Raw genomic sequence first — 19692 nt, 5'->3', positions numbered from 1 at the left:
GCATATGAATTTAAATTTTATTATTTTATCGTATTTGTAATTGGCGCCAATTATTGCTTTAGGAAACGATAACCAATTACATATTAATATATATTATCAATCAAATGTAGATGGGTATATAAAATATGATTTATTTCTATAGTAAACATTTAACTATTTTTCATAAATATAAAATTAGTAAATGCATTAAAATTTTCTAATATTCCCCATTTATTTTGCATTTATTTAGTTTTATATTATTACAGATTCAAAATTATGTTGAACTGCGCATCTCTCACCTTTCGACCAATCACGTAGCACCTTTCATATTTGAAAATCTTGAAACAGTATTGTATCGGACGTGTAATTAATACGACGCAATGTGTAGTGGCCTCCGTTTGATTTATAATATAATCGTAAAATACCGCAGTTTTTTAAAAGTATCTCAATTTTATAACGTTTATGTTGCAACTGTTCTGTTTGTTTCCGTTTTATTCAATGAAATTATGAGATACAAGCGGATATTCAAAAAGTGTTATGTACGGTTATAAATGTTACATTCGTTCGCAATCGTTGTATGTGTGTACGATAGCATACGTGTTACGCGAGTGCGAAAAGGTGCTAATTCGAGAAATTTTTTCCGCGTGCATCCGATTGCATTCGTCGGTTTTCAAAGTATCATCGTGTAATTCGCCCGATATATCTCGTGTCTCTATCCACCCTCGTGCCTCTGTTAATAGCAGGCAATTTCGTGTTCCCTCGACTAACCCGTGTAATTGAGCCAATGTGTGTTAATCAGGAGGCGCCTCATTTGCCACGGGGAATAGTCTGAATTGCTTTTGTTACCTGAAATATCTTGCTGTAGCGTATGGTTCGCGTATCGATTTTTAGAAATCCTGGCGTATTTGCAGGAAGGAAAAGAATCTCGCGGAACAAAAGACCAATTAAACAGCGTCCCTTTCATCATAGAAATCATCGTTTCATCGTTTCTGGTGAGTTGACTTTGCCACGCTTTCTTATTTCAATCTATTTTATCATGTGTTTGTACGGATATAGATGCTTCGATTTAAAGAATCTAAGATTATCCTAATTGTAGAAGTAAGATATTCGTATTCATGATTGTTCTCATATCTAACAATTTCCATAATGGCGTATCTGTATATATATTATTCTAAAACACAGGGATAAATTCAAATGCGCGAATCAATAGGTGTCGTTAGTTATTTCGCAAAAACTACGCTAGCTGTCGCCACTTTCCATATTTTGGTTAAAAGTACATATATGGGAGGAAAAACATATTATATTTGATTCACGAGTAATTGTGATTTACGTTATCGAGCGCCAGAAGATGTAAAACTATTTGATAATAAAGTAGTGAGGATTCCATCTATAATACATATATGCTGGCGAGAGTAATGATTGTTATTAAAATATAAATGATTAAAACATTATTACAACATAAGTTAGTATTATCTATTCGTAAAATATGTACTCTTCGTAATTTAAAGGGAATAGAGTACAGCATGTAAAAAATCGTCAAGAACATTTAACCATGTTATGTTTGATTCTCGATTAACTTTATTAATTATTTTTCAAAATCAGAGAATACTATAAGTTATGACAATGCATTGAAATTAATTAAGACAAGGATAAAACTTTCAAACGACTTTATCAGATCTACATACTAGTTTAGAGATATCTTTCAATAAACATATATTAAATGTTAGCCATTGAAGATTGCGCGAATGTCGTAGAACTCGTACGAGCTTAAGTTCGTATCTGAGCTCGAATGATTATATTTGAACATTGAACTCATTACCAAAGGAACCAAATCATACGACTTACCGATCGTAGCACGCATGATTGGATGAGTAGATCTCGTTGCCTTTGATTTGATTGCACGTGCTTCCTCGAATCCATGAACACGCTTTGATTCCTTGACTTTGAGAGGACATGAAGAGTTAAATTCCATTCGTAGTCACTCATCAGTGTGGAAGACACTGCGTTGGCACTGATTTTATACGTAGTAGTTAAATAGAAGATGTATTTATTATTATTAATATAATTAATATAAAATTTATTATTTTGTATCGACTTATACATTTTCTTAACCTAATTCTAAGCATATACCAATTATTTATGGTTACTCAATAATTATTTATTAAACATGTAAATTTCATATGTTTTTACACACACTACTCTGTAATATAAAATTACGTTAAAGTATTCAATATCACGACTTTCGTTATTTTATTTAATAATGTCTGTATGCAATTTTGTATTTAATATACGGTAAAATTCCATTTATTTGAATCTGTCGTTGTAAACAAACACTTTATATAATAAGATCTTACTGATCTTCCTTATTAACATCACTATACTATTGATATTGTTACTGCTATACTTAGCAAATCGCGGAGAGTTTAGGAAACATAGTGATTTTTTTCGAGGTTGGCATCTCTGAACGTGAGCTAATGAAACGAAATTTCATACAATCACGGATCATGTCAATTCTATCCTTAGTGTGTGCCTTACGCATAGACATAGTCAGTATCTACATTTCCTGAAGCATTGTCGCTTATTAAATGTTCACGGAAACATATAGAAATTCCATTTGATGGAAATTGTGTACAAGTTGGTCGCAGCTTCGTCACACGCTAGCCAGGGAATATTAATTTTACTTACCTGGTGCGGTTTGCGTTACGTTGGTGACTCGAACGACGAACTTTAACTAACAGAACATGATTGATATTGTGTCGTAGAACAAGTCCAGGTCCGTAATCCTGGCTTACGGACCGCGGTTGCATTGTCGTCGCAACCGGTAACCGACGGAAGTACGCGTGTTAGCCTAAGACACGGTTGATTTTCAAATTAGACTTCTCGTAAGCGACGAACTCGAAATTGAATGGAAACATGTTGGAATACGAATTGGAATGGATGGGTTTGGCTAGATTATGCGCGGTCAATAGATCCGTATGCGAGTTGTGCCATACCGTGTTTTGAATCAATTAAATTCCCCGGATCCAATAATCCTCGTTGGTGTTTGTTCCTACGGTAATTCGTAATTCGTAATCTTCTTGTTCGAAATGATCGATACCTGCGTCGACGTCTAACGTCTAAGGAGAAATTTCAATTTTTCTTCTTCTTTAATCTACACGATTAAATAATGTAGTCTTTCGTGCGTTATCGATGTCGCGCGGATACAGCAGTTGTCTTTAACGAGTTTAACGATCTTTTATTTTCACAAACAGCTGCAGATTTCCTAATTCAAAGCGATTGCTTGTTTCGTTCGACGACGTTCGCTGGACCCACCTTCTCCGGTTGCAAACATCTCCGGTAAATAAGTCAGGTAATGCCAGTGTCCGTAGCGCTTTCTTCCGTCGCACTCGTATCTCGTTCGAGTCTTATCTTTTTCTCGGGCAGTCGTCTCGCGTGCGCCATAAATCTTGGCAAACTTACGTATGCGGGACGACCACTTTTCCGGTCGTTCTCTGTCTAGCGCAGGAAGCTATCGTTCGAAACTTCCTCACACACACCAAATACAGCCGCCACGAACATTAGAAAGCGGCTCTCGAGCGAGTTCCGCACTCTGCTTCACGATATAGACATAGAACTTCTCGAATCCGATTCGAGAGAGGTTTCCAGTTTTCCGCTGGTACGTACACACGGCCAAACAGCGCTGGACAATAATCGTGGCGACCAAGCAGTGCAAACATCGTGCATGCATGCATAGGTCGCACAATGCATGCCACGAACAGTGGACTGGTTCGAATTCGTCGTCAGACGCGGATGTTCTACACTGGTTCGTCAAAGCAAATCCCAGAACTACGGTTAGAGATTCTAAATAGTTAAGCCGGCGTTGATCGAACTTGGGTATGGATGAACTCGATAACTCGCAACGGAGCTGCAGATTATGTCACGTGGACGGTCGGAGTATGCTTCAGACTCGGGTAAATAGATTGTTAGACCGCGTGCGTAAACGATTGTATTCCACGTTGTTGATACTGTCGTGGATTCTAATCCGCAAGTATACGGACACGATGTGGGCTCGCCTCGCTACAGGATATTTGCTTTAAGTTTCGAAACTTCGTGTTTAAGGATTCGAGGAATCGTTTTGTACAACGAAAGACGCCCGCAGACGTAATGGTATTATTTATAATATGCGTGGATAAGTTGGTTTCAATGGCTAGTAGTTCGAGGATAGAGATCAATCAGCATGTTATTTGTATCTTTCATGGCAGAAAATTGAATTAGTTTGTGGTGGACGGTTAAACGTGTTGGTGTATATAGCGATAAGACGAGTTAATACTCTGTATAGTCAAATGTATTTAAACTTATTCGCAGTATAGAGTTAATCGTCGTTCGTTCAGTGTTGCTCGATATGCGTCTACAAGGCAATGTTTACGTTCGCTCATAAGAATGCTCGGTTGTTCTAAAGATCGTATTCGTTTATTTATATTGGTCGGGGGAGTAAGAAAGTTTAAATTCGACTTCGGTTGACGGTTGCACGTAGCGGCGATATTGTTTTGTCCGGAGTTTGTTTATCGTTACGTTTCGTGCGTTAAGACGGTGTCAATGTCCCGTGGCAAAACAACATGAGTCGCTCTCGATTCGCATCGTCCTCTGACTTATGTGCCGCTACAAGTTCGAGACACAAAATCGGAAAGAATTACGAGCGAATTACGTTGTAATAATTTATTTAACTTGATACGCGATACGATGAAATGAAATTAATTCACCATACCTAACCTAAACCTAATAATTTACTTCTTCCAATCTCGAATCCTTTTCTACGCCCATCAAATTAACAAGCAAATACGATCTAGTCGCAGTTGGTAAACTGTTTATTCATCCACTTATCTTCATCTCGAAAATTTGCAAAGCGTATCATAAGAAAAACAGGGTTGAACTCGCAAAGTTTTTCTCGCGGATAACGCTAATTGGCTGGCTGGCCAACAGTGTGTAGAAAAGAGCAGCGGGAGAAGGTTGGGAAGGGGTACGGCGTCGGTCCTGCATACGAAACGAGCCGAGATTAACCGACGCTGTAATTTAGCTAGCATTCACTTTTTAGGAATCAGAATAGACTGATTCAGGAAGCGAAGGCGAACCACCCATCGACGACTGTTCGTTTCTGCTTTGATAGGTCGAATGAATTTTTTCACTCCGCGTGTAGTTCGATTCACCGTAACATGGAGAACACTTTCAGAACGTGACTGTGCTGTTGGAATAAACGAGTTCCTTGATTACTTGGATCCTTTCAAAAATCTATCTATATAATGCATTTGTCTGCAGCAACGGTTATATCGTGATTAGCTAAACTTAAATGGATATTCACCTGTTGGTTTATGTAACCTTTAGATCCTTCACGAGATTATTGAACCTTTAGTACATGAAACTTACTTATCGAAGAAATCGATTTTGTAAGAGGATTTTCTCGTATCCTTTTTTTAAAATATTAGCTTGTTGCATAATAAATGGCATCTTCGAACTACTATTTTCTTTCCTTATCACAGCCAACCTTCTAACTGCCATTATCCCGCAACATTCGTCGCAAAAAGGCCATTTAAGAAGTTTATCGAAGGTAATTCTAGCGTTAAGAAGAAACAAGTAAGAAAAATCTCGATTCTCGTAAACTCTCGCCGTAACCTGGTCACTGCGAATCTTTTTCACCCTCGCCTCGTTCGTTATCAATCACAAAAGTCGGAACAGGAACCGGTGTAGTCCGATGGCGAACCGAATGAATGCGTTACTCTCTATCGTTGCATCTCGCAGCGAGCGTTTCTATTCAACTCGTCTACCGTATAAACTCATCGCTCATTCCAAGCACCCCTTTCTCTCTCTTTCTCCCTGTTAGCGATATTCGAAGTTTCGATGCGGTCACGGCACATGGAATAATTTTGCAACTGGTAGCAACGTTACCCTCGATATCGGCATATATACCAGTAGGTGCAATATCAGGTAGGGTGCCGTGGGAAAACGTTTGCCTCTTGCGCGTTTGCACCTATCCTGGTGCGCACTAGACTGTTCATTTAATGCATACGAGCCAGAGGGAGCGTGCATTCGAATATATGCCGCTAATGGTCCGCATCGTGGACAGTGTTATATGGTTCCATTGTGCTACCCTTCTCGAGCTTGGAACCAGCTTCTCTTCTTGCTTTTGCATTCTTTCTCTATCTTTTTCTTCGTTAGTTCACGATTTCTTTCGCTAGTTTTACTCGTCCTGCGTTCTTTCGACTTTTCTCCTATTTATTCTCTGTCTCGTTTGTACATTTGTTCGCTACCATCTCATTTTCACCGAGCGTCGCAATTTTCTCTTGGCGGATGACGACAACGGGCAGACGAAGACAACCGTGAACGCGCCTTTGACACGTGCTTTCCTTTCCGAGTCGACGACGATCGTTGGTCGGCTTACAAAAGCTTCCACACGCCACTCTTTAACGAAGGAAGCACGGTGGATACGCCTTCCGCGCGTTGCAGTTTCGTCGACCTGTTTGGCCTGATTCTCCACTTTTGTTCCTTTCTTTGAGTGCGTGTACGATGGCGGCCGTTGAAAGCGAGTTTGACAATAGCGCCGTTAGGATAGGGTAGCGCGAACCTCACGTTGTATGAACGAAAATCGTTGTAATAATCGAGCTCGGCTGTTAAACCAATCGATTCTAGTTTTTAAATTTTTCTAACTTTAGAAACCGAATACACGAGTACCTAAGCGAATCTTCTTCATACACTTTCTTTTTTATATCAACGATATCTGCTATTATTTAACTTCTTCGATGCCTCGAACGCAATAAAGAACTAACTCGGAGGAGAATTTTTACCGAGGATCTGTTAAACTTTCGAATATTAAATTCCTATTTAACACCTTGCTGATAATTTAACGACTGCGTAACGAGTCGTTCTTAAGAGGCCACGGCGAAGGTTCGTTACATCCAGCTGCTCGTATTCCTTTCGTTGCATACAAACGAGTTCTATATTAATTTCGAGGAATCTCCTGTATCTCTAACCGGGCCTCTATCCCCTGATATTGAAATCGAACCTCCTGCACAGCACGAACGCGTCTTCCGAGCACGTGTTAGATAAATACGATATCCTCGCGATACGTTCGCGCTGCCGTAACGAGCTCTCAAACCCTCGCAACGAATGCAAATCGACGAATACAAATAAGCATGGTTGGCATCGTTTTCGTCGATGCAATTTTTCAACTCTTTATAGGTCACGTAGCGCGAAAGGCACCGTTGCATCAGTTTACGATGCGTCGTGGTTGATTTTAATAACAAATTATGGGCTAAAAATTAATACTACTTAGAAATTTATTTTATACATTTTAAATATCAAGTTCGCGTTCAAATATATTAGATCGTTGCAAAAGTTTCTTTCGTTTTATAAGGAAATGATAGACGCGGACGTTTCTTGTTTTACATTATTTTATTGAATTGCGTATGATCTGTTCTATTAGAACAAAGAACACAACGTTTCGCAGATCGTGTTTCGTGTTTGTATAAGGATGCATCGTTGCAAAAGACGTGTTTGTAAAGAAGGAAAACACTTTTGCGATAATCTGCTATATTATTCGAATGTTTTTATAAACGCAGTCTTCATCAACGTTTAGAGACTTACAAGTTTTGGATATACTATGCATCTTTCGTCTTACGATGCGTCGATCGAAGGGTTTCTACGATGATCAATAACGTTCAAACCACGGTTACATGTCTCATCACGTTGATAAGATATCCGATGTCCCTTCGTGGACTAGTTACAACATGGGTGGCAACTAATCCGATTAGAATCCGATCTCCGCGACGGACAAGGAAAACGATGGCTACCTCGAGTCACCTCTATCCACAGGTGGCCAATTAATTTACAAGCGCACACACTTTGCGTGACATCGATTGATATCCCTAGCGTGGCACCAAGTCGAGCCCTTCCGTCTATCTACAACGAACCACGCTTTTCGAGTGTACCTACAAGGGTTTGAGGATAGTCGACGATGGTAGACGATGTACCGGGACCGAATTACCTGCTATCGGTCCCGTGTACGGCAAATGCGTCCATTGTTTCTTCGTTGAACAGAATTTTCATGTTGAAAGAGACGAAAAGGCTTGTCCTCGTTTTCGGGGTTTGATTTATTGAAACTTTGTTCGGCTACTCCGAAGAGAACGGTATTAAGTGGAAGCTGATTTTCGAAAGTTTGGAAATTTCTTAAGATACAAAGAGTGTTTTATAAATTACTCGAATACAAATTCACTCTCTCTCTCTCTCTCTCTCTATTTATCTATTTTTATATACAGATTAAATAATTCCAAAGAATGGAACGAATATACATTGTTCTATATCGTTTCAATTATCGCACCAAAAAGCATGATCATCAACGATCGTTTAACGATTATACCGATACAATCTGATATGCGAGATTAAGAAATTACGTATTCTTATTTCTAGGTGTCAAAGTATCTCAGTTTTTATATTTGTGCATGTTCGAGGAATCTTTTAGTTGGATCTAATTTTGCAATTTTAACGTAAAAAATTTCTATCACGCTGTTATAATTTTAATAGATATAACGAAAAAGAGTTTTATTTCTTGTGGGATTACGTTCGCAAAGTCGTACGATCAGACGTGAAGATTGATCGTAATACGTAAAACGGAAACAAGGAGAGACTCGAGTATCTATATAACGTTAAAGCGATGAAAGTAGTTAAGAGAATATATTTTCGGTATTGGCGCGTTTTCGACTCTCTTAGTTGGAGAAGTCTGCCGGAAAATCGTCGAATTTCGAGCAGACAAGCACGGAACAAAGCGCATCGAAGGTGCGTTTTGCGAGTTTCTCCCTACTATTCTCTCCTTTTTTTCCTCTTGCCCCTTTATTTTGCCCTTCGCCTACTCCTCTCCTCTTTGAACACTTGTTGCACGCGACATCGTGGGCGTGAAATCGATTTCGTTGCAGCCGATATCCGGTGACAAGAGGTCCCTGCGATTTTCCACGACGCGTGTGCTCGTTTTTCACTGTACCGATGGGCTTCGTTACAGACAATCCTCTCTCGCCCTCTTTCATCCCCTGCCCGTTTCGAAAACCATACCACGACCTCGAACTTCCGAGCCGTTTCCGCTTTTTCGGATTATCTCCGGCGAGTTGGCCGCGGGGTCGACGAGAATTCCACTGAAATTGCACCCCGAAGCCGGACAACGCGATAATCCTCGCCAGCCCTCTGCTTCGCATGAAAAGAAGCGGAATCGAACTACCGCAGCTCGCGAAGCGACCAACAAGTCCGCGTACGCGATGTTCAATCAGTTCCTACGTTTAGATTTCTGCCTAAGGGGGTGCGACATTTTTTCAGGGCGGATTAAACTATAGCGTTAAAGAATTTTAATTCTTTTCCAATATAGTTGCGGTACGATGTATTTCGTAGATAGTTTGAGACATCCTAAGGGAAGATTTGCCAGGATTTTACTTCGTACAACAAGTTTCTATGTTCAGATTTCATAAGTTTTGTTGGCTTGGATCGAATCTTTCTCCAAATGGACTAACGCGTAGAGTTAAGAAGATCTAATTCCTCGTCGATATTTTCAGGGTTTCGTAAAATTTCTAGACAGTTTCAGACGTTTTGAAGAAGGATTTGCCAGGGTTTTATTTCATAGAACGAATTTCTCTGGTTAGATTTCTAAGAAAGTTGGAATTTTTTTGAGAATAGTTTAGCGTGTTTATGAAAATTTAATTCTTGTTTGTTATTTGTGGTTCGTTAAAGTTTGTAGACAGTTTGAGAAATGTTATTGTTGGAAGAGCGTGTTAACTGTAATAAAATTTCGTTCGCAGACGCATTTAATTTATAGCCGAACAACGTATTTAATTTTGCAATTTGCTTCAACTTTGCAGCGAGTCGATCGATTTCTCTCAAACTGCGATCCTCAGCCGACATTGCCAACCGAGCAAAACTTTTTATCAAATTAGCAACGCTACCTGAGAAGGAAGCATAATTCGTCGAGGACGCCAATCGTTCCTTTTCATGGCATCTAATTGCCCTGCTGTTAATTAATCCCGAAAGCTAGATGAACTGTCACGATTAACCAGTGGCAACGAATTATACGCCAAGTTCTGACTATCGATTGAACATATCGCATGAAATTGCATAGCCCGATGATCCCTATAATTGGAACAGACTAGGGATAATTAGAGAAAGCTTTGAACACGATTCAATGAATTTATCTAATTTTTCGTCAAATTATTACTCGCTAGGTAAAATATCAGGTTATTGTATAACAAATCAATTCAGAGCACATATAATGTTTTATTGGAAACGGTAATTTATCATTAATTTGGGATCAAATTTAAATACAATTATATTCTACTTGGAACTGTTTCGAAACGTAATTTCTTGAAATTTTAGACAACCGAGATAGGACCTAAAACTATTGCCCGCTAAATTAAGAAATTTATCCGTGTCTCGTCTACGTATTTTTGAGGTTTCTGGTTGCACGATCTCTCAGTCATCGGTTTTTTCAACGAACGTCTCTTTACAAATTCGCCTTATTAACGAAACATAACGACATTTTGTCACGAAAGGGGGGTAACAAGAGATTCTCGAGTGATTTGCGAGACTGCAACGAAGCCAGGAAGGCGTTTTCCGCCGAAAAAGAAAAATTCCGGATGGACTTTCATAAAATGCGAATAAAGCTTCGTGGTGGTGGAATTTTATGTCAAAAAATAAAAAGGTATGACGCAGTGACCATGATTTATACCAAGAATAAATATCGTCGCGTGATAAACATCGTTTCTGAAACGAGAGTTTTGCTCGAATAATAATTGTCGATAGAACGAAATTTCACCAAATTCGAGCTATATACAACCAAATAATATTCTTTGCATCCAGATCGTTCTATGAAAAAAAAAAAAAAAAAACGGTACAAGAAAAAAAAGAGAAAAAAATTTCGTCGAATCGATACGAGCTCGCGATATCAATTTCATCCGTGTTCGTTTTCCAATGGGACACGACAGAGCCGGATATTCATAATTGCAGGGAACTACGAGAGACCGTCTGGGCTGTAGCAAAACAAGCCAACAGACACTAACGGAAGTAGCAGTCGCGATCTAATGGACGGCGACGTGGCAAGAAACAAGAATTGCCCCGGCAGGACGACGATCGCATTCCAAGAAGAACGAAATTCCAAATAACTGGGGAGTAGACGCGATAAACGCGAGCATGAAAAGATAGGGATCGAATGAGAACGTTGCATAGTAGCGTAATATCGTATATACGCTATTTTCCATAGGTATTCAGATATTTTAATAAATTTCCGTTAATTCCGTAGACACATATAAATTTCGTTAGCGCGTAGAAATTAATTGTAAATTGTTAAGTAGAAGCGGTAGTATCCAATACATTCGCGCGGAGCTAGTAAATGGTGAATTGAAATTATATTACTAAAATACCTATTGTGCTGTATGGTATTTGACAATGGATAGCGGCCATTATACGTAGCAGAAGTTTAAATGTTAAAAAGATAAACTATAATATAGGTATACTGGAAACGGACGCGCGTGATAAGCAAATTGATTTCAAATTTCATCGATATAGTCGCGACAGTCGTGTTTCGTTGCCGCACTAGATATTTTATATAACGTACACGTTTTACATAACGTGAAAGTTGTTTCTGATAATTATGGAAATACACCCGCGAGCCACTGTAAATACAGAAGAAACAGCGACCCTGTGCGAACACGAAGCACGACGAGGCGGCAGGCAGCGGCTCGGCGTATTACCCTCGCAGCCGTTTTCATTTCCGCGCATCCGTCTCTCTCGCTCGCTGTTTGCCCCGAAACGTTACATTATCAGCGGAACGGTCATGGAAATTGCGCGTTTTGTCACGTTGAACGCGGTCCAGCGGCAAAGGACGGGTTTCGCGAACGAGGAAAAGGGGGTGTGTAGAGGAGAGAACCGGCGATCAACGGTCATTTCCAGAAAGCCAGGCTCGTGGACGGGACGAAAGGATGATAACTGGGCTTTTCTCTGGTATCCGGGGTCTGGATATAACACGCACCGTGGGCGCAGGTGAGACAGCCAGAGGGATGGGTAACGGTAACGTGCATTGCGTGACGTTATATAATGCCCTGTAGCCTCCCCTGCCGCGTGCAAAACTCCAAAACAAACTCCTTTATTCCGCGAATATAGGCGGCGGTGCGCGTCGCGCGAAACCACAATCCCCGCACATGTATCAAGCTGTCCGCGACTCGCTCTCTAATTTGCATTTCAACGCTTGCCTCTCGTCCATTATTACCAGCGGAACAGCTTGGTTGAATTTCACAGACGCATCCCGAGCACTCCTCTCTCTACGGCCCACCCACCCCCTTGACACCCACCCTTGACGCTCACACCCTGCGGACCTGGTCGCCGTCAGGTTACCCGTTCTCTGCCCCGCCGGCCGTATCTCGCTCTAGCCATGATGTTTCGATGAAACTGCGCGTGACAAAAGCTGTTTTATTTGAAACGAAGAACGTCATATGCAGGAATCTAATATCGAACCTAATAGCGAAGAATCGAGACGAATCCAAGTGGCAATTTACAGAATCGAAAGAATACCGGAGATCTCCGACTTCCTTTCTCTTTCCATGAATTTATGGTCATGGTAACGTAACCTGGAATCTGGCTAGCATCAGGTCTTCCGGTGGCCGGGCTCTCGATTCCCGTAACAAACGATGAATCCTTCTCACGAGTCTGACTGCCGTGAATTCACAACAACGCGCGGCAAACAGACGCTCTGATGGCTCGCGAATTTATCCGGAATTAAATTACGCCGGGTGACGAATGCTGTTTTTAACACTGGATTTTTGGATGTTGATGTTTTTAACGTGTCCACGTTTAAACGTTGTGCAAACATTTGTCTATAAAGTAGTTGCTGGAGGTAAAAAGGCAAAGAAAAAATATCGTCCGTTTTACGGAGAGAAAAACGACACGCGAGACAACGACACGGAAATGTTACGATACGTTCCCTCGTTGCCGGAAATAAAATGTCACGTTAAACATTTCGCTACGCACGTCCCGTACTTTGCTTTAATTTCAATCTATCGAGCCGTTTAACGTACTTCTCCTAAATGCGTCCAATGTAACTTTAAAATTTCATCGTATTACAACAGAATATCGTAAGAAATATCATACTACGAAATAGTATATTGTTTCCGGAAGACAGAAAATAAAATCACGATAGCGATTAAAGCGTTGAGCGATTCGAATAATCAGTTTTTACGTTTAATTGCGAAGATGTCGCGACAGAATGTTCGTTCTATCCGGTTAACCACTTTCGCCAAGTATCAATCGTCCTTTCACGGAAGAAATCGCCCCAGGAATGTCACTGCCTGTGTGCCGGTGGCAGAGATGTCAGAGGGATGCGGCCGTCTAATTTCTCAACGTTTTTCCGCTTATCCGGCCCGTCCGGTTGTTCTAAGGTTTCGCTCGCTCTCGCGACCTATCCCAGGACAAATAAAAGGTGCGTAAATTGCACCCCGTTTGAAATATGCGACTGTCCGCAAGAAATGCAGACGAGGAGACGGTGGTAAATCAACCGTCTCTTGTTTACGACAATGCGGCATAAACTTCCGTCCCTTTCTCTTTTGTCACCGTGCAAATAAATAGGATGTTTCAGGATGTTTCGAACGTACGAGTCGATCGAGTAGGTGGCGATGAAAGACGACGAAACGAACATTTTTGTCCATTAGATATTTAGACCGTTTCATTACGTTCTAATTTCTAATGATAGGTTGATGCATGCAAAATGTTATTATCTCGAACGATTCGGTCGGAAACCACATCGATCAACTGTATAAATTGAAAAATGTAGGTAGAAAAATAATCTTTGTAGAAACAAGTTTGTTCAATAGCTTAAGAAAAATTCGATCTTGAAGGAGGTATTAACTGTTGGCTATAGAATACTTGTTTCTGGCAATTTACATTTTTCGATCATTTTAAATCATTATCACGACGTAGAGGAGAATTTAAAGAGTATAGGAAATATGTAAGCTTGCTCGACGTACAGCTCGCGTCGTTTGCTCGACAAATGAGCTTCGTGGATCGAGTTATTGCTCGTAAAAAGTGTAGCGGTTACGAGCGTGTTATATCGCGGACTGGCATATCATTACCTTCCTTTGATGAAACGCGTACAATCCCATATCAGTACGTTAACACGTTTGCTACCACGCATCACGTATGTATGACGTATCAGTGGTGAATAATAGAAAGCTTAAAATTGATATAGTACGAGTATGCGTAATTTTTATACTAAATATTTCTCCATTCCTTTTATTAGCATCGGTTGAATTTCTTTGTAAATTTGCAGTACCAAATACGTTAAATCTAAATTTTTCCCACGTACAGAATATTTTATTTCTATTTTGAAACATTTCGTTTCGTTATATACGCACGTAGATATATTTGATCCTAGGATCTGAGAAAAAGCTGTATTCGTAAAGTCAATCTCAGTTGCTTGCAATATTTCTCATTGTACGATACTTCACTTTCATAAAGACTCCTCTTAAGGGAGGATAAATACTTTCTTAAAGTCAAACTCAAACATCTTAAATAAATACAGAAGCGCTTCTTCTCAGACTTACTGCTTGTAAAAAATATCTTTTTAAGGAAGATAAATCTACCATACTTGAAACTTCAACCGAGTAAAAGAGAAACAAGACGTAGCTACCGTTTATATTTTCCAAAATAGTAACCAATACCATAGCGATGGTAAGCTTTTGTACTATCGAACGTGGAACCTATGTATATTTTTCTCTCTTCAAAATATTTGCAACATTTGAAAATCGAAGCTGCCTTCTTCTTGCTGCAAACTTTTCCATTATTATATAGGGTGGGTGTAGACGAGTTTTCCATTATTTGTATATCAACTCTAACCAGCCTAACGACAGGAAATCATCCGAAGAAAGACGAATAAGAAGAAGAAGAAGAAGAAGGAGAAGATTCGTGAAAGTCTCGAAGCGAGACGAAGCGTTATGGATCACGAGGGAAAGAGGGTTGAAAGATTCGATGTTGGAGTAAAGAGGTAGAAAAGAAGAAGGATCGGGATGGAAGAATAGGTAGTGGAAGAAAAGGAAAGTTGAGTAGTATAGCGAGCACGCTGAAGGGTTTCTTCGGAGCTGAAGTGGCATTAAGTTGACACACAAAGAGGAGCGAGCTTAACGTCTGATAAAGCTGACGAGCAAACATGCTTTTTGTGCGAACACGCCGACTGCTCGGTATAATATGTTAATGTGTCGTGAAATACATTGTCTTTAATAAACGGCAGCGTGCGTGTACGTGTATGCATGGTCGTTGCGATTTTAGGAAGAAATTTGTGACTGTCGTTGCGATTTTATGAAGAATAGAGCATGAGCGGAGAAAGTACGTTGGCTTGAAAGACGCGTGATGAGTTTGAAATTCCTTGAGTTTGAAGATCGAGAGATTTATTATATCTATATCGATGAATGATATATCAATGATCGAATATTAAACAAATTTTTGTATTACGCGTGAGTTGAATCTTTTAATCGTTAAAGTCACGAATGATAAACGCTTCGTTTAGAAGAGAGGATTTCATGGCTTCGCAATTTTTGCGAATATAAGCTTGGTTTGTTATTTATGGGACAGCGTTCTACCAACGTAGCTACTGTGTCTGTATCAGTCAGCTTATCCACGATGCCTTTACCGAGCTTTGATGAAGTTGGCAGAAATGGCGATGAAACGTCAGTCTAAAAATAATGAAAACACTTTATAGCCTGCAGCCAGAGCCAGTCCGTGATAAGGTAATATTCTTGCGGTTAGGTTCAAGAAGGACTTACATCGCGTTCAGTATGAACCTGACGGAAAATTTCGAAAATGTTGGAAATTCTCTCGATACAATTCTGTATTTCCTTCATATCGTATATGATGATATGAGACATAACTCGTTTAGAAATTCTTCTTTTTCTGTATAATCTATTTTAAATATAATTTTATATATTAAATATAATTCTATTAAATATGGGAAATATCTATATCAGTTGTATCTATAAATACTAAATACTAGATACGGAAGCTGGCTAATCCCTGAAGGACGTACGGTGTGCCAGCGATATCCGCAATATCACGCGTTAAAGTGCGTAACTCGTAACTCGTCCCCGTCCGTTCTTCGCAGATTACACGTTAATTGGCACGATCTCCCTGAATTCGGTGCCAAAGAGGCACTCTCAACCGATGTTAGACAAGCAAACGGTTCGTCAAACGCGTCCCAATTCCTCTTAGCCCTCAAATTCGCATAGGGAGGCTCAGCAGTAACGAATAAATACCAATCAGATGAAAATTATATTCGTAGAGAAATGATCAGAAGTTTGTCAGAAGTTTTCCTGTATCTCTATTCGTCGATAAAAAATGTTCAACCTCTAAAGTTAATAAAATTCGCCTGAGATGGCGAAGGTTCAGCGATGACAGACAAACCTTGATTACAGAATATTATAGTCTGACGTTCTTTATTCATAGAACCGTATACGGTTGTTTCACTACACAGTTAATTAACCGAAAAGGAATCATAGTAGGAGATACTACAGCTCGCGAGATATCTCTCTATACCTTGGCTTCGATAAAAAACTATTGCATCCCTAAAACGAATGGGAGACGCTGGTTGAAAGGAAGCGGAGCACGAAACAAACAAGTCGAGCATAACTGGTTCTTAGACAGTTCATTAGGCGGGACAGACGGTGGTATCAATTTCCGGCGTCTGACGTTATCCATCGGAATGTAAAAATAACGAGAAGGCTAGTCGGAAAGGGAGCGTTGCGCGCCATCGACGCACCGGACCGTTGGGAAAGATAATTTTTCTCGCTGTTAACGAGAGACAAGAGATCGTTCGCTAACGATGACGCAACGCAAGCTTCTGTTGCCGACGAAAAAAAAAAAGAAAGGAAAAATAAACACAGGAGAAGGAGAGGGAAGGAGTATCGGCGGCGATCATAGTTCTTCAAGATTGAAAAAGTCGCTGCTATGGCTATTGTTGTAAAGGCTTAGCTCACCGCTATCTCATACTTGATCCGGTGTACCGCAAAAGAAAAAAAAAACGAATCGACAGGCCTCGATAACATCGGCGATATGTTACGAAGAGGTTCGTATATATGTGTGCAGGATATTATAGATGAAATAGGAATATTTTATATCTTAGGAATGTAACGTTTGATCTTCTCTGACTTTACAACGATTACAAGACTAATCCGTGATTATATAATCTACGCGTACACGTGTACAATACATGTACGTTCCTCCGAATATTTATAAGAACTTTTGGACACAACGTTTTCGTTCGAACCAGCCATGCTTGATACACACTTCTTATGTAAATTGTAAGAAAAGAGGAATATGAAAATATTTTATACGGTGATTCTCGAGAAAGACGAGCGATAACGTAATAAAGGATCGAGGAGAACGATGTACGAGAACGAGCAGGAGATGTTACATGGGGTAAGAATTTCTAAAAAGCAGAGGGTTACATCGTATTTGGTCAGATATTGAAGCTTTCACGGAGGAAACATGGAATGTTAAGTACGTAGAATGGGATTACACGCGTGTTTTGAACGTTGTTTGAGTTGAATATTTTTGGAGCTATCCTTGGCACAGGGAAATTGAATTCATTAATCAAATTCGCGGAAGAAAGGACGACGCATCTTTTTCTTACGCGTTGCCCCGTAAGAAATCCAGGATGATAAATAGCCGGGTCAGAAGGGACCAAAAGTTATCCTCCTTTGTTTCTCGGACTTCTTCTCCTAACCAGCGAGACTTTATCTTCCACTTGGATATTCACTGTTTCGGAACTTCTACTATTTTGTATTAATTCCACGTTTATCGCTTCAACAATTTTTAATTTCCCAGTTTCTTTGTTTTCTACTCTTCTCTTCTCTTTTAATGTCTATTCGTATTTGTGTTACAAATAAGTGTCCAAAACGCAAAGAACACGAATATATTTCAAAATTTCGTTCAATAATCGTTCTTGGGATTGTGTTATCTATAAAAGGCGTAAAAAGTATATGAAGGGAGAAGAAAGAAGAAATAAATAAATAAATAAAAAGGTAGGTAAATAGAAGAAAAACTAAATCCGATATAAATTTCTTTCTCACTCAAAATTTCTTTCGTAAAACGTCGTGTTACATATTAAGAGCCTCTTGTCCAAATATTTAGATACATACTATATTACTTATCCAAGTATCGTACATAAGATACTTGCTTTTTACTTTTGATACTTTTTTTTGTACTTACTAAAAAATTATTAAACAGAGTTTTCAATATCCAAAGCATGATGAACAGAACGAGAAGAGTATTACGATAGTTACTTCCTGTTATTTCTCCATTTATATGCATTATCCTTCGACTGAACAATACTAGTTGTATGGAACAATTGATCACGAGGCGTTCTCACAACCGGTCCGGAACTGTTTTCATGGAATGTTAGTAACGAAATACTAATCCATTTTTTCTCTTCTCTTCTTTTGTTTTTAATCCCCTTCATCCAGTATCAATCGAACGCGTTCGGTCATTTCAAAGGGCGACACGCGAATTGCAAGTAATAATCGATACGTAGCGTAACAGGACGTCAAAGCGGACGCAGGAACTTTTATTCAGCCTTTGACACTCGCGAATCTCTATTTTCACTCTCTTCCTCTCTATTTCTATTCCTATTTAATACGGTTATCGTTTCCTATATGGGTTTTCCACTCAACAAGTAATAATTCTGTATATTAAGACAATAAGATACGAATCTATCTTTGTATCATTATCTTGCGCGATGTCTGATTCAATATCAGGTATATTTATTTAAAACACTTCCCGACAATCCCAAGTATCATTCTGATACTAACATTTAACGAAATATAATCTCTACGATTTTTCAGGAAGTATTAACTATATCTATATTTTGTTCTAATAATTTTGTGTATTTATCGTATGTATTAAAACATTAACGTATAACGTATAGCAAGTAGATTTTGTACAGTACTCGAGGAAGACCTTACGATATCTACTTAGCATTTCTTTCGGACATTGCTTCGATCAATAATATCCAACACGAGTTTTCCAACATTCGAATCTCGTGTTTTTGTGCTTTCCACGCGGGAAAGTTTTCGTAGCCGAACGTTTGTACAGTTGTAGCAGGTAGATGCTTTTGTAAGCGGAAACACGTTGACGATACTCAACCGTATCAGTTCTCGAGCGTAAATCGTGTTTCACTGGGATGCAAAAATCGTTCAGGTATTTTGACGAATTCTATGAAACATACACAGTATGTGTACGTAACACGTTGTCGTCACGTTACGCAACTTCGTCGCTCCGTCAATATTTGTATTTAATTTTCATCTCTTCCCCGCGTTAATTGCGTGCGCCTATACGCGCCAACGACGAGGGTGGGAAACATCATTGGAAAAAGGTTCGTCGGCCATCCGCAATATTCGGCTTTACGGTTCACTTTTTCATGATTTTACGATGTATTTATCGAATAGTCGACGATATGCGCGATCGCGCACGAATTTACACGTATCTCACTCGCATAATTACAACCACGCTGTTTATCATTTTAGCGTACCCGCTGTTGGAAAAATTGTCCGCTCATAAGAACAAAGGTTTTCACAACTACGCGATTAACCGATAGATTTACATCTCCCGCCTTTGTTATTTTGCGTGTCGTCTTGGACTGTCGCTTGTTGATTTACCGTCAGTGTGAATATCGTTTAA

General features: G+C 39.6%; 1 protein-coding gene across 1 annotated transcript; it reads right to left on the bottom strand.

Annotated features, from left to right (window-relative positions):
• Positions 1–1794: 1794 nt before the first annotated feature.
• Positions 1795–4229, bottom strand: LOC117210144. The gene is made up of 2 exons (XM_033452869.1): positions 2665–4229; positions 1795–1990 (listed from the first exon to the last, which is right to left on the bottom strand). The coding sequence occupies exons 1-2, from the start codon at positions 2784–2786 to the stop codon at positions 1795–1797; spliced, it is 318 nt and encodes a 105-aa protein (XP_033308760.1). The 5' UTR covers positions 2787–4229.
• Between the last annotated feature and the right edge of the window lie 15463 nt (positions 4230–19692).

This window comes from Bombus bifarius, unplaced genomic scaffold (assembly GCF_011952205.1).
Source record: "Bombus bifarius isolate JDL3187 unplaced genomic scaffold, Bbif_JDL3187 scf7180000007968, whole genome shotgun sequence".
Classification (NCBI taxonomy): Eukaryota; Metazoa; Arthropoda; class Insecta; order Hymenoptera; family Apidae; genus Bombus; species Bombus bifarius.
This window is presented reverse-complemented; position numbering and strand designations above follow the sequence as displayed.

Excerpts from the sequence above, each read along its gene's own strand:
- LOC117210144 (XM_033452869.1), bottom strand. The coding sequence starts at position 2,786 with ATGCAACCGCGGTCCGTAAGCCAGGATTACGGACCTGGACTTGTTCTA. Across the intron at positions 1,991-2,664 it reads CGTAACGCAAACCGCACCAG|TGCCAACGCAGTGTCTTCCA; the intron begins GTAAGTAAAATT and ends GTATAAAATCAG.